At 41.5% G+C, this 16,215-nt stretch overlaps 1 protein-coding gene across 2 annotated transcripts in view; it reads left to right on the top strand.

Moving 5' to 3' along the window:
• Positions 1-16,215, top strand: part of JMJD1C (jumonji domain containing 1C) — a 362,032-nt gene that overhangs the window by 297,466 nt on the left and 48,351 nt on the right. For both annotated transcript variants that reach the window (XM_089683212.1, XM_089683213.1), the window contains 3 exons: positions 2,416-4,094; positions 10,744-10,913; positions 13,446-15,649. In XM_089683212.1, coding sequence (XP_089539338.1) covers positions 2,416-4,094; positions 10,744-10,913; positions 13,446-15,649 — 4,053 coding nt within the window. The remainder of the gene's footprint in view (positions 1-2,415; positions 4,095-10,743; positions 10,914-13,445; positions 15,650-16,215) is intronic.

Raw genomic sequence — 16,215 nt, 5'->3', positions numbered from 1 at the left:
AGAGCCGCTGCAGACTGGCACTACACTGGATGGAGTGAGGACTAGGGTAGGTATAAGAGGGATTGGAGTGGAGACAGTTGACACTAAACCTTTTTTTTACCTTATTTCATGGAATGCATTAAGGTAAAACATGTTTAGGTTTTACAACCACTTGAACAGAGGTCTTGATTTATTGATTTGGGACATTCTATATCTGTATGACAGCTGCTTTTTCGTTTGTTTTGGAGGTGTATTTTTTGAAGCACATACATCTTCACAATTACCGCCAGTGTAGTATAATATCTATGTGCTCACTGTCTTTCTCCTGTGGGCAGTAGTATATCCCTTGGTTGCTTATCGTCTCTAAAGCGATTTCCCCTAATGGACTCAAAGATTTTATGGCAAGTACAAAAATCGTATTTTTTTAAACTGGAATGGGTCATGTTTTGATTGAGGTTTTGATGTAAAAAGCAATGTATTTTTACCCAATTAATGGTGTGTGTGTGTGTGCATATGCATTGCGCACTTCATCTGTAGTGTACAGAAAAGTCACTATTTCTGTACTGCGTGCCTAATATGTTTTATGGCATCCAGTAAAGACTAGAGCCACGTTCTACGATGCTCCCTGTGTGTACCAGCAGCTATCTGTACTTACAGTAACACTAATAGGTTAGTTTATACAGCTAAATGTATTCACAGGTTTATTTTAAGCCTACTGACATTCGGCTTTAGGGATTTAAGGGCCACATTTTTTAATTTGATTAATAGATTATTTTTTTGGTCCGTAGTGAAACTGTCATTTGTACTTAAAGGAGAAGTACAGCCAAAGCTCTTTTGGCTGTGTCTCTTATGGCTCACAGGAGTGAAGTTTGTCCTGCACTCCTGTGACCTGGTTTCAGCTGACGGCGTGCTAAATCCCACTGTTGGCTGGTATCACAGAGCCGGTCCAGGCTGTGGAGAGACCCTAACTTTAAAGTCAGGATCCACCCAGATCCCTGTACCGACACCTGGCGCAGCCTGTCAGTGAACCTGCCCATTGAGCATTGGGGGGGGTGAAAGGTGGGGTTTTGGGGTGTCAGAGCAGACAGCGGTGATCGACAGTCACTGCTCTCTGCTCAGAGCAGCAGGGAGAACTGAACAATCAGAGGTCACGTGATCGCTCAGCTCTAACACCTAAAGCCTGCGATGGACGGATGCAGCAACTCGAAGTATGATTTTTAAATAAGAACAAATCTCTTCTCTTTTAAAGGAATCCCAGGAGGATTATGTCAGATGTCACTTCTATTCTCTCTTAAATATGCTAGTTGCCTGGCTGTCCTTTTAATCCAGTCTGTCACTGGTTGAACAGAAACAATAATACAGATCGAGTTCTGACTTTGCTTTTTGCTTGCTTGTTTGGAGTCCTTGATTGAAACTGTTTTGGTGATAGAAGAGAACCAGGAAGCTAGCACTTTTTTTGGTGATAGAAGAGAACCAGGAAGCTAGCACTTTTTTTGGTGATAGAAGAGAATCTGGAAGCTAGCACTTAGAAGCAGCTCAACGATGCCAGCCTACATTTTACTCTCAAGTCACCTCAAATTTACTGTGGTTCTCCATGTTGTTTTGTGACCACAGCCCAAGTATGGCTTACTTTGACTGCTTTATTTATAGTCACACAGTGCAGGTCATTTGATTGTACCAGTGTGTTTCTAGTTGTCATTAGTGCAGATGACATTCAGAATCAAGCAGAATAAGAGTGTATTCACATTAATGTAAAATTAACGATCGTTCACATAGCCAAATGAGGGTGAGTTCAAAGTTTAGCGTACTACATAGAAGCACTTAACCTTTGTGTGTTAAGTTTAGCATGCTTGTACACTCATAGAAAAGAATGGGTGGGTGGAGAGAAATCTTCCTGTCCTTGCTTGTATGATGTGCTCAAGGCGTTCCTGCTCTCAAGCATTCTCAATATTCTGTTAGTGTACATACAGTGAAAGATTTGTTCCCTTTTCTAAGAAGAGAATGGAACAATCTGTGATCAGTGGCTGGAATGATCATGTTGCTTACATTAGCACACTCTTGATTACAGCCTTCCATCAAACCTCTAGGATACCGCCTTAGTCTGTCTGCTTCTCATCAAACATGGCAGAAAAAAGGTAAACTAAAACGCAATTTCAGCATGTTGTGAAATAATAATCATAAAACTATTATAGGTGGATCATAATTAGTAGCACTGTCAATTTTTTTAGGACTTTGTCCTACCCCATTCAACAAATCGGCACCTTGTCACTAGTACTTATGGTATGACATATCAGTATAAACCTAGACTCCTTTATAAGTGTCACACAAGGAAAACCAACATTGGATCTGAGTGTCTTCACAATTCAAACACATGCAAGTTTTGTGGCTCTGTATGAGAACTGATGTCTTTTTTAAATTTTTTTTTTCTGTTTGCAGAAAATGTAAAAAGGAACAAACATTTCCACAGCAAAAGGAGGAAACCTGAGGAGGATGAGAAGAAATTAATTCTGAAAAGACTGCGCCCAGACAATATTTCTGACTACTCTGAGAGCAGTGACTCAGAAAATTCAAATAAAAGGATAATAGATTCTTCCTCAGAGCAAAATTCTGAGAATGAGTTGAAAAGCAAAAACACTTCAAAGATAAACGGAGACGAAGGAAAATCCCAAAGTAGCGAGGGGGCTGAGGAACAGACACTAATAGATAGGCATTCTCACTGGGACAAGATACAGGAGGATAAAAAGCATCAAGCTGAAGCAGAGAGGCTGAAGCCAGCTGACTTGCCGCTCCAGAAAGAAAGCCCTCAATTTCTCCTATCCGAACAGACAGCACTTTATGAGCAGAATTCCAATAAGCCACAGGCTCCAGATAGCGTGGTCGAGAGGAACACTACGGAACTCTTACAGATTGAGCCGCTGATCAGTAAGCCTCCCACGCCAAAAAATTCTATTGTCTTAACTAATGAAAACAGTTTGGACAAAGCATCCCAGGAAAGCATTTCAAGTAAGTTTAACACACAGCCCGCTGCCAAGAAGGAGCTGCAAGTCAGCGACCCGAAACAGCCGTTTGGCACCGTCGGTTTTTCCAGTACGAAGAAGCAGGATTCTGAGCATGGTTGGAATGATGCTTCCAATAAAGCCGACTTGGCACTTTCCGGGGTGTTAAAAACACCCCAGTTGGTTAATAAGGAGATTAACGATCGGGATAAGATCCACCATACCTCAGTTATTGGTAGCACATCCTTAACTGACGAACAGAAGAGGCTTCAAAAACAGACTATGGACGCTCTTAAGGCAAAGCCGCACGTGCCAGAGTCCTCTAGTAAAATAAAGTATAATTCTTCTCCAGATGTTTTAAAAACGCGGCCTGTCCATTCTCCGGATCCATTAAAACTTAAAGCCACCTATCACAATAGCCAGAGTTCTGGGATTGTGAGGACCTCAAGCAAAATGGACTGCGACATTCACAGGTCTAGTTTTCATCCGGTGGTCGCACGAGTGAGCACTATAGAATCTACTAAGAGCCCACTCATTATTGACAAAAATGAACATTTTACAGTTTACAGGGACCCAGCGCTTGTTGGACCAGAGACTGCAGCTAACCACATTTCTCCTTATTTGCACCAGCACAATTTTGCTCTTCATTCTCCAGCTCATCGAGCATGTTTACCTCCAAACAGCCACCACCCAGCACTAACCGCTAACCCTCATATGTTAACATCGTCCTCAAACCAAACGCCTATGACTGCTATTAGTGCTCATCCGTTGGGCAGCACATCGCATCATTCAGTCCACCATCCTCACTTACTACCTACGGTGCTACCTGGTATGCCTCCTGGCTCTTTGCTAGGGGGGCATCCCCAGCTAGAGACTGCACATGCCAGCAGCCTTAGCCACTTGGCTCTTGCACATCAGCAACAGCAGCAAATGTTACAGCACCAGCCACCTCATCTCCTCAGCCAAGCTCACCCTCCAGCTTCGTATAACCAGTTGGGACTTTATCCAATCATCTGGCAGTATCCAAATGGAAGCCATGCTTACTCTGGCCTTGGCCTGCCTTCTTCAAAGTGGGTGCATCCTGAGAATCATGTCAATGCAGAGGCCTCCATTAGAAGGGTAAGATTTGTGTAAGATATATATTTCCATGGCTCCTGGGTTTGTCCAGGGCTGTCTCAATACAGATATGGCTATAAAATAATTGGCTAAAGTTGAACTCTATGTAAAATGCTCGATACACAGGTGAAAAACATACATGGAAGCTAGTTAACCTGCTGTAAATTTGTATTTTGGTATCAGTCCTGAGAGTTACACAGCCCTGCTAGGTAGCGCAGCCAACCACAAGACCTGACTTTTCTGTACTGCAGTAAGGATTCCCTTACAGGTTTTGTTCTTCCCTCAGCTGTGAAGGAAAAGCAGCAGGCTGAGCTCATCTTTCTATCACTGTGCTCTGTCATCCTGTCAGCGTGTCCCTTGTTAGCATATGAGCACTACAGCTCAATTGTGCTGCTTCTTCCTCTTCCAGTCTGATCTTTGCTGTACAGAGGATTGCAAGGGGCTGATACCAACTCAGTATCAGGTACTCACACTAGTTTTTAATAATACACTTGAAAGTTTTTCTAATTAACATTAAATTCATGAATTGGTGTGATTTATGTCTTTCTGGAGTTCGGCTTCAGAGAATGGATGAAAGGAATGGGTTAGCATTATACAGTTGAGGAGATTGTTCTGTAACACCATTATTAAATCTAAAAAGCTTTGCTTGTATACAAAGTAATTAAATGATCCATTTTTACCAAAAACTGTTAGTTCACAGCCTGTAATTCAGTACTTCACTTCCCAAATAATACTTTATTAAATCTATTGCCTTCCAGCCCAAATTAAACCTTTACTTGTTTATAGTTCTTATGAGAAGAAATTAAAGCAGTATTAAACCTAAAATCAAACTTATTATATTACAGCTTACCAATTATTAGATGTGGTGGCTACATTAGGTTTTCTAGGCTCTTTCCACCTGGTGATCTGGAAAGCAAGTCTGTTGCTTTTCATCAGAACAAGCTGTTTCAAAGATGTATCAGTTACAGGGTTGAGGCAAATCATTTACTACTGAGGGGTGCTTACGATGTTCAGTTTTTATTTATGTAAAACCTTTATCCCAAAAGGAAAAAAAAACTGCTGTAACAGCTTAAAAAGCGTCAGCTGGAGTTCAGCATCAATTTATTAGTGTATCTAAATCTGCTAGTTCATCTAACACTCCCCTGCCCCCAGACTGACAGTGCTGTTGTCCAAAGGTGCCCCCAGTTCTACTTCATCCAGAGTGGAAGCACTTTAATAAAGGCGATGTGTTACTGGCCAGATCACCAGGTGAAAAATTTAAACAAAAAGAAAACCTAATGCAGCCACCACATCTAATGAATGGTAGACTGCAATATATTAATTTTTGGTTTTGGATATTACTTTAAGAAATGTTGCTTACCAGATGTGTATTGATAGGTTATTGTTATAGGTCCATAGGGTTAATTTATTAAGGGAGTAGATATCTTCACTGAGCAAAGGGATTGCCCATTGAGCCTAGTAGACAGAGTACAGTTGTGTTCTCTTGGAATACTCAGTTATGTGAAATTTAAAAAAAAAAAAAAAATGCTTGCACATGATTGGATGATTGAAGTGAACACAGCTGCTCCTTGTTTACTAAGTCCAGTGAACATTAACCTGTATGATTTTATTCATCATCAGATTTGGTGTCTGTGAAATGAAGCTTTTGTTAGAGCTGTCTGTAAACTATCATTGCAGAGACTTTGTACATGTATTAGTTGATTTTTTAATTTTTACATATGTATCCAACATCTAAAGTTTAGCAGTTGGATTTTGTCCACATGGACTTCTAATGTTTGACAAGAGCTGTAGGAGATAATTAAGCAGGCCATATGTTTCAGCCCTCCTGCTAGAAGAAAATGAAATCCTTTATCCACACAAATGAGGTAGCTAGAGAGTTCCCTCCCTGCCGGGACATTGCATTCTGACAGAGGTACCAGCAGCTGTCTGAATACACCGATCACTGTCTATAATGGATTGGATGCATCCTCTGATGGAACATTTTCCAACATGTCTCTTTTGACAGAAATCAAATGGTCTATCGTGCAGGGGAACACACACACAATTGAAATTGGACAGTGTCTGCTGGTAAAGTCGAATTTCAATCAGCGTATGGCCAGGTTTAGTGGTTCCTACTCTGGAATTGCTAATTGTTACTCCTAGAGATAACACAACTTTATACAACATCTCTGGGCAACCTGGCAAACTTTTTTTTCTCCTCTCATTCATATATATATACATACATACATACATACATACATACATACATCTCTAGTATATTGTGAGATTTGAAAGGCCACCTTGAATGGGAATGCAACTCAATTTTTTTTATTTACTCTTTAGGCCATTTGGCTTAGAATTTGACGTTTTTGTTTAAATTTTTTTGTACTGGATCAGGAAGTGAGGGGAAATCTTCCTATCAGGGGTACATCTTGCTTTTCCCTACTCCTAATCTAAAACTGTAAAATGAGGTACCCTGGACTGCTGATATCCTATCTTTGAATAAGGGTGATTGGGAAGATTGGTAATTTCCTTTAAAGACAAGTTGATACAGACTAAATTCTTGCCTAGAGTACACTATACTACCGTCAGACTCCATAGAATTTACCATGTTGTCGTATTCACCTGGGCACCTACTTATGTGTTGAGACTGCCATAAGCTGTCCTCTTTCTGCTCTGATGTTTTTGAGCTCATTGATTTTAGGCTACAATAGATTCTTCCAATCTCTCAGGAATTGGCTTTACTTGGGATTCATGAGGACACCCAGTGATCTCACCATGCTAAATTGTTGATCTCCTACTTGTATTATGCTAAAAAGAAAATTCTATGTAAATGCACTTCTACTGCTTTCTACTCCTGTCTTCCTGAGTGGCCATAGTTAATGCAGCGTTGGTCACTGTACAAACTTACCTACATCAATTGTGGCTGCCATTGGAAGTACAATAAAGTTTTACTCCCATGGACTTCCCAATGGGTGACTATACTGTGCAGGACCTGGTTACATCTCCTATGGCATGAGGACGAATGGTCCCTTTTGTTGCTACCCTCCTTTTCACTGCAGGCACCTACATATCTCTCCCGCCCCCCTTTCCTTTTTCTTTTTTCCTCCTTTTCCCCCAATTCCCCTTTTTCTCTGGGCCTCACTGTGCTGGACAAGGTATTTCCTCATCCTGAACGAATTGGTAACTTTGTGGTTTGTTTTGAAGCTAACTACTCTGCCAAAGCTGCTATGTATCATTGTACAATGTACATTGTTATATGTTGATGTTCTGACCTTTACATTTTACCATGTCAGACTGTTTCTTTCCTGCCATGTCATATTTTACTTTTACTCCTTAAGCAATCCTGTCTTGTTGAGAGAGGAAAAAAAAACCCTGTAATGTGCCCATAGATCATACATGATAGTCTCAGCTGGATTTGGCTATGATATTATGTCTGTGGGACATTGCAGACAGTTCCTCCCAGATCTTGGGTAAGAAAGAAATTGGACTGGTTAGAAAACCTTGCTGTGACAATCTTCTGAACATTTTAGAGGTGCCTACATCTCCCTCCTTCACAGACTAAACAGGAAGGCTTAGTCCATCTCAGCTTTCATTTTAGTGGCTGAATCTGTGCCAGAAGAACTTCTCTGATGTCTATGGCTTGCTTTTTTCACATTTCTTTCACTGACCTGGCCCGACATTTCTCAACCTCTTTTTATGTCACCCTTTGTTATAAGACTATAGGAAAGTAACCCCACCGTGCACACTGGTTTAACAAACGTTCCAAGTGTGTACATTGACTGCTGTTATTTTAAATGTCTTCATAAATTCCTGGATATTTGTAAATGACAAAAATAATCAACCTCACATCTGGCTTGTACGGTCCTTAAGTCTGTGGGTAGCCATAGCCAGTGAAGAAACATTTGCTTATAACCGTTAAGTATCAAGATAACCTGTTCTCTTCAGCAGATAAAAACACGGTTGGTGAGGTTGAGCAGTCTTCCCACTTTGTTGTGATGTGTATGTAACAGGGGAAAAACCATTATTCGTAGAAGTCATCACTGGTCAGGTTTGAGATTACCCAGATGGTATCTGTGGGACATGTGAAGAGGTCAGAAGTGATCATTGTAAGAAAATAAACAGGTTTTCAGCATTGTGCTGCACACTCCCTGCTCCCATACCAGGATGATTTCTGCAAGGTTTGTGGCCCTGAACATGAACTGCTATGTAAAGGAAAGTGGAAATAAAAAGCCTGGCATGAGGTATAGCTTGGATATAATAGCATCCTTCTGGAAAGACAGGCCAATGTAAACATCTGGCTGGGATAATTTATAACATGCATATTTTCCATATGTAGTCATATATCACTTTCCTTTAACCGTTCTGTGTTATGAATCACAGGAACACTCTGAAAAACAGACTGAAGCAGGTCTGACTTGAATATATTGATGAGGCCTACAGAGCTTAGTGCATTTCTAGTCAAAACCAAACATGGATTTGGGATTGAATTACCCACCTTTAATCCGAAGTGTCTCCTACACAAGGCTTTCATGCGCATAGCAGTAGTTTTGTGAAAATAAAAGCCGTGACTGAATTATTCAGAGGTTAGCACGAAACTCTGCATACATTTTATATAGCAGTGTAACACACAGGTAAAGAAGTGAGACAGCTGTTCTGGAAGGACTACATAAACATACAGAAGGAGATAACAGACATAAGTGGACCTGCACCAAATTTGGCCATTTATAGTTAGATCAGGGAAGGGTCCTACATTTATACAAAGCTCAGCAGTCTGACTGCTCAAGCTGCATACATTTTTTTTGTACTGGCTGCTGTACAAGCTGATTCCTGAATGTTCCCCACTTTCTACTGCATAGCCACAAGCATACGATTGCTGAGCTGTTATATTTGCATAATTATTGTTGTCACATTGTGTAGGCTGGCCGCTGTCTAGTTCTTGTAGGCACCTATGGCCTGCTCCTCCTTCACCCATTTATATGGTCACATTGTGTAGGCTGGCCGCTGTCTAGTGCTTGTAGGCACCTATGGCCTGCTCCTCCTTCACCCATTTATATGGTCACATTGTGTAGGCTGGCCGCTGTCTAGTGCTTGTAGGCACCTATGGCCTGCTCCTCCTTCACCCATTTATATGGTCACATTGTGTAGGCTGGCCGCTGTCTAGTGCTTGTAGGCACCTATGGCCTGCTCCTCCTTCACCCATTTATACTCCATAGTGCTCCCTCACTGATACTTCCCTTGTTGCAGCAGCTGCAAAATATCTGGTGTTTGGGAAGCATGTCACCTCATCTTGCAGGGTTTGGCCTTAAGTCACCAGTTCCCAGGCCCCAACACCAGCAGATGACAAAGTGGGTGAATTCAAAAGCCCTTTGTAAGCTCCAACATGGAGCTTACCCATGATATTTTGTGGTGACTGCAACAGGAGGAGCGTTAGGAAGCTGCAAAGGTAAGTATAGATATGTTAAGGTTGGGCTTTTTTAATTAGAAATTCACATTACATGAAAGGGAAAAAAAAAAAAGAAAAAACCACAAACGGAAAAAGAGGGACATAACAAAATATTACCCGCCCTATGAGCACCCTTTAGACACCCCCCGTAAGATATCTAACCTCATTCTGAGGTAGTGGAAGTTGAGGAAAACCGCCCACATTTATGAAATTCAGCTCTACTGGAATATGTGGCCTTGTGAAGGGGTATGGCCATTCGCTAGAGTCTTCCAAGCTGCTAACGTGGGTGCTGATGTTCTTTTCCATGATAAGATATGGGTGGGCTTTGAAGGAACAATATTTTCTGCAGTTTTAGTTTTTTTTTTTTGTTTTTTTTTGTTTTTTTTTTAACGGAGATTGTTGTAAAACAATAGATCAATATTTTAAAGTGTGCCTTGGATGGACCTACACTGAAGAGGATGCAGTTCAATGGGGGAACTATTGACATTTATGTGGCATGAAGTGAAAGATGCCTTCTGCTATGAAGTGACACTTGTTCCTAGTACTGTATAAACTGATTGTAATAATTGATCAATGTATCAAGACTCCACATCCCACTTAGACTGATTATCCACAAAATACACATACATACAGTAATTTTTGGGTGTCATAAATAATATACCATCACTACAACAAAGTCGTAAAAACTGTTATATATTGAGAAATATGGAAAGGTCCACGATAAACAATGCAGACTTCGGGAAAGATATAGCAAATAAGCCTCTCAAACACACACATCCAGTTAAAAAAAAAACGACCCTATCCCATCCACTGCTTCAGTATTACTAAGAGATGGTCGCAGCTTTTGCAAGTCAGTGGTGGTAGATTCTTTGACATGTTTCGCAGATATGCTCAAATCTTAACCTTAAAAGTCCTGTAGGTATAGAGGTGTTTTGTGGGTAATTTTAATAACCGAGGTTAAAAGAGGATACGTTCATTAACTTGTCATTCTACATCCTTGTTTTAAGCAGCAGCTGTGTTTTAGTATTGATTTATGGAAATGTGCTGCATGATTTGTGTTCATTATTGGTTCATATAATGTCAAACTCATGCTGAATAGATTTAGGTGAATAGACTTTTCAGTTGTTGTTGAAATTCATCATAGGAATGTTTATAGAGACTTTCTTTAAATGCATAAGTATTGTAGTGTTCTGCTTACCTGCATACTTACATCTTTCTACTTCTTAGAGTACTGCAAGCCCATGGTTACACCAGCCAACACCTGTGACTTCAGCAGATGGTCTCCTGATGGGTCACCTTCCTGTACGTCCCTCCAGTGCTGACCCTCACCGACCGCTCAAACTGTCTGCACATTCAAGCCCTCCCTTATCTAAACCATCAGCAGATCACCACAAAGAGTAAGCCAGACATCTTATTTGTTTACATGTGAAAAAAAATTGAACCACACACAAAAAGCTAAATAGACAACTGAAATACATACTGTGAACTATTTTACATGTCAAGGATCTGCAGTTCTGTTCAGTCAGTGCTTTTTGGCACCCTTGCCAGACAGTACAGCCATACTCTGGACTTCCTGGAGCCTACCCTGCCCAACTTGTCACAAGACAAAGAAGGAACTGCACATGTTAATGAAGTCATCCCCATACTGTCACATGTTCATATATAGATGGAAGACTGCTACGAAATAGAGATCGGACTGGACCCTAAAGCAGCCTTTCCCTCTCCTAGCCTGTGCAGAGGATTACAGGATTTTTTTTATCAATACAGATTGTTAGTTGTGCTAGTTTTTGTGTGTAATAGTGATAATGGAAAGATGGGGGGATATGGATATATATATATATATTCATATTCAGGTCCATAAATATTGGAACATCGACACAATTCTAACATTTTTGGCTCTATACACCACTTCAGTGGATTTGAAATGAAACGAACAAGATGTGCTTTAACTGCAGACTGTCACCTTTAATTGGAGGGTATTTACATCCAAATCAGGTGAACGGTGTAGGAATTACAACAGTTTGCATATGTGCCTCCCACTTGTTAAGGGACCAAAAGTAATGGGACAGAATAATCATAAATCAAACTTTCACTTTTTAATACTTGGTTGCAAATCCTTTGAAGTGAGTTACAGCCTGAAGTCTGGAACGCATAGACATCACCAGACGCTGGGTTTCATCCCTGGTGATGCTGTGCCAGGCCTCTACTGCAACTGTCTTCAGTTCCTGCTTGTTCTTGGGGCATTTTCCCTTCAGTTTTGTCTTCAGCAAGTGAAATGCATGCTCAATTGGATTCAGGTCAGGTGATTGACTTGGCCATTGCATAACATTCCACTTCTTTCCCTTAAAAAACTCTTTGGTTGCTTTTGCAGTATGCTTTGTGTCATTGTCCATCTGCACTGTGAAGCGGCGTCCAATGAGTTGTGAAGCATTTGGCTTAATATGAGCAGATAATATTGCCCGAAACACTTCAGAATTCAACCTGCTGCTTTTGTCAGCAGTCACATCAATAAATACAAGAGAACCAGTTCCATTGGCAGCCATACATGCCCACGCCATGACACTACCACCACCATGCTTCACTGATGAGGTGGTATGCATAGGATCATGAGCATTTCCTTTCCTTCTCCATACTCTTCTCTTCCCATCACTCTGGTACAAGTTGATCTTAGTCTCATCTGTCCATAGGATGTTGTTCCAGAACTGTGAAGGCTTTTTAGATGTCGTTTGGCAAACTCTAATCTGGCCTTACTGTTTTTGAGGCTCACCAATGGTTTACATCTTGTGGTGAACCCTCTGTGTTCACTCTGGTGAAGTCTTCTCTTGATTGTTGACTTTGACACACATACACCTACCTCCTGGAGAGTGTTTTTGATCTGGCCAACTGTTGTGAAGGGTGTTTTCTTCACCAGGGAAAGAATTCTTCGGTCATCCACCACAGTTGTTTTCTTCCGGGTCTTTTGGTGTTGCTGAGCTCACCGGTGCGTTCCTTCTTTTTAAGAATGTTCCAAGCAGTTGTTTTGGCCACGCCTAATGTTTTTGCTATCTCTCTGATGGATTTGTTTTGTCTTTTTAGCCTAATGATGGCTTGCTTTACTGATAGTGACAGCTCTTTGGATCTCATCTTGAGAGTTGACAGCAACAGATTCCAAATGTAAATAGCACACTTGAAATGAACTCTGGACCTTTTATCTGCTCATTGTAATTGGGATAATGAGGGAATAACACACACCTGGCCATGGAACAGCTGAGAAGCCAATTGTCCCATTACTTTTGGTCCCTTAACAAGTGGGAGGCACATATGCAAACTGTTGTAATTCCTACACCGTTCACCTGATTTGGATGTAAATACCCTCCAATTAAAGCTGACAGTCTGCAGTTAAAGCACATCTTGTTTGTTTCATTTCAAATCCATTGTGGTGGTGTATAGAGCCAAAAATGTTAGAATTGTGTCGATGTCCCAATATTTATGGACCTGACTGTAAGTAAACTCTGGTCACAATTGCCAACCAGTATGGCTGGATGGATCAGGCCTAGACATTTTTCATTTAATTCTGGTGCAACTTTCTCTGATCTTGTAATACATAGCAGTTAGCTATGCTGAATTTTGCTATTGCTTTTCTGGAGATTAGCCTTCAGAGTAGGTGTCCCTCCCTCTCTGGGTTAACCTGAATGTTCTGGTATAAGGTATACCTTTTTAAAGACCTTCTGCTTATGTAACCACTAAAATCAGCAGGTGTCTTTGCATATCACAATTATCTCAATGCTCCCAGCTAATTGGATTTCTGATGGTCACATGTGTGTGTTGAATTCTAAATTTGTCTCCTGGAAGATAATGGTGCCTGCTTATTTGTGTAATGAAATGGGTTTCTTAAGTATATTCTTTATACAGTATAATAACACTTCCTCTTTTTTTTTTTTTTTCAACAGAGATTTAGAGAAGAAAACCTACAGTGAACCCTTACGCTCAGTTACTTCAGCACCAGTGAAGAATGAGCATGAGCACAACCGGATACATTCGGGTAAAGATAGCCATACCCACAGACTTTATATGGAACCTGTTCTGAGCCACACCAAGATGCAACGGTCATCACTGGAGACCGCAGAGCGTCCAAACAAATACAAGGAGGAACACCGAAGGATCCTACAGGAAAATATTGAGGCTACTGCGTTTTCAGTGAAAATGAAAGCACATGAAAATGAACGGGAAAGCTATAGTAGAGTAACCCCTATTGTGTCTTGCAGCCCCAAAAGCCACTTGGTAAAGCATGAAAACAATGTGGAGCGCCCTATCTCAGATCTATACAAGATGAAAACATCAGTCTCTCAAAGTCTGCCCCAAAGTAATTATTTTACCACTTTATCCAACAGTGTGGTGAACGAGCCACCAAGGTCATTTGCACCCAAGGAAGCTGTAAATGTTTTCTCTGAAAAGCAAAATGTCAGCCCTTCTTCGACTAATTCTTCTGCTATTAATTCCTATTTGTCCAAACCACCACCTTTAATTAAGCACCAACCTGAGGATGGACCAAGCAGTAAACTAAATGAGCAGCTTCCTCAGCAGATGGCAACTCACACAATTACATCCTACAGAGGAGACAGTAGAAGCCCTACCCAATTGTCCATCACGTCTTCAAACACACTCCGAAGCATGCCTGCCTTACACAGAGCACCTGTATTCCATCCTCCGATCCACCATAGCTTGGAGAGGAAAGAAGGAAGTTACAGTAATCTTTCTCCACCCACCTTGACTCCAGTGCAGCCTGTAAGTACTGGAGGAAAGATCCAGGAGCTTCAGAAACCACCTACCCTTGTCCCTGAGCCTAAGGAAGGTGCTACAACTTACAAGAAGAATGCAGAGAAGGTCATCCAGGAAGTATGGAAAAGCAGCGAAAAGCAAAACCACAGTAAAATTGACTGGCTGCCAGAAAAAAATAATGTGAAGGTACCGTCTGCAACCGCATCTGTCATTGTACGCCCACCATCTAGTGCAAAGTATGATAACACGCCAGTAACTCAGGCTCTCTCCAAGGATAGAGCTGGCGAAAGCTTCTCAGCTGGAATCAATCAACCTGATTGCTCAAAGACCATGGAAGCCAGAGAGACTGTAAGGATTGGCCAGCCAATTATGAACTCAGACAGCACTCATGTGCTGTTTGAGAAGAACTCTCACGCTCCTTCACACAGCATTCCCAGTTTGTCTGCACCTGGATCTAATATAATGTGCAGTACAAAAACTGACGTGACCACCTCTGCCCCCACAACCACAAGTGTTTCGAGTTGCAGCGGATCAGAAGTAACTTATTCTTTATCCAATGCTGTCCCAGTCTGTACAATGATAGAAAGCACCAGTTCATTGCCGGCAAGCCAAACCGCGGTACAACCTCAAGAGAGCATTGTCAGCGCCTTAGCTTTAGCCACTCCAGCAAGTAGCAAGCCAGCAGTTCAGCCCAATGCATTGTATCCCACGTCAAGTGATTTCATCCATTTAAAAAAGCACAAGGCTGCCCTGGCTGCAGCCCAGTTAAAAAGCACTAATGCAGTCGATACAGAAACTAGTGCTGTGAAAACCCAAACTGTGCCACCTTCAGGCTCTCCAGATAGCAGCACACCCTGCAGCTCCACAAACTCATCAAGTTCTGTAGGCAATGGGCAAGCCTCCCAATGCAGCCAGCCAAATTATCACACGAAACTTAAAAAGGCATGGCTTACTAGACATTCAGAAGAAGATAAAAACACCAACAATAAGCCGGAAAATGCTGGCAGCTCAATAGTGTCTGAAATCATTAAGCCCTGTACTGTAAATTTGATTGCTTCGACCTCTAGCGAGCTGCAGAATAACCTGGATCTTCGAGCCCAGGACGACAAGTCTCCCAAGGAGGATAGGCTTACAAGGAGGAGGGTGAAAAGGACTTATGAATCTGGCTCGGAAAGCGAGGACTCAGATGAAAGCGAGAGCAAGTCTGGACAAAGGCTGAAACGTCAGCCCAAGCCAACATACAAAAAGAAGCAAAATGATATGCAAAGGCGAAAAGGTGACACAGACAAAGAGGACGAAATAAAACCCAATGGTATTCTTAGCCGGAGTGCCAAGGAAAAAAGCAAACTAAAGTTACAGAGCAACAGTACCAGCTGTAAGTATGTTCTCTAACCTTGAAACGAGGCTTTCATGTGTTTTTGTTTATACAAGTGCTCAGTTTCCTTTGTTTGCCTGTTCCTGGAAGCCATCCATATTGCATCACAATGGCATGGTTTCTTTTTTTATTTCTTTTCTAAATCAGAAACGTTGGGCTGATTTCTAGACAAACAGTTGAATTTGCACCAAGAATACACAGGGAGCTCTTATCTTCAGGAGGGTTTGTGTCCATCCAGTTTTATGATGGACAACTGTCTCCTAGAGCAGGAGACTTAGCCCTGGTTCACACTAATGTGACTTGTCATGTCACCTGCTACTTTAACCACTTGCCCTCCTGAGGATTTACCCCCTTCCTGACCAGGCCATTTTTTTTGCATTTCGGCGCTGCACTGCTGTAACTGACAATTGCACGGTCATACAACGCTGCACCCAAATGAAATGTACGTCCTTTTTTCCCCCACAAATTGAGCTTTCTTTCGGTGGTTTTTGATCGCCTGTGTGGTTTTTATTTTTTGCGCTATAAAAAAACAGCCTGATAATTTTGAGAAAAAAAATAACTTTGAC

Source organism: Staurois parvus, unplaced genomic scaffold, assembly GCF_062004578.1.
Source record: "Staurois parvus isolate SC_StPar_1 unplaced genomic scaffold, SC_StPar_1.0 ptg000303l, whole genome shotgun sequence".
In the NCBI taxonomy this organism is placed as follows: Eukaryota; Metazoa; Chordata; class Amphibia; order Anura; family Ranidae; genus Staurois; species Staurois parvus.
This window is presented reverse-complemented; position numbering and strand designations above follow the sequence as displayed.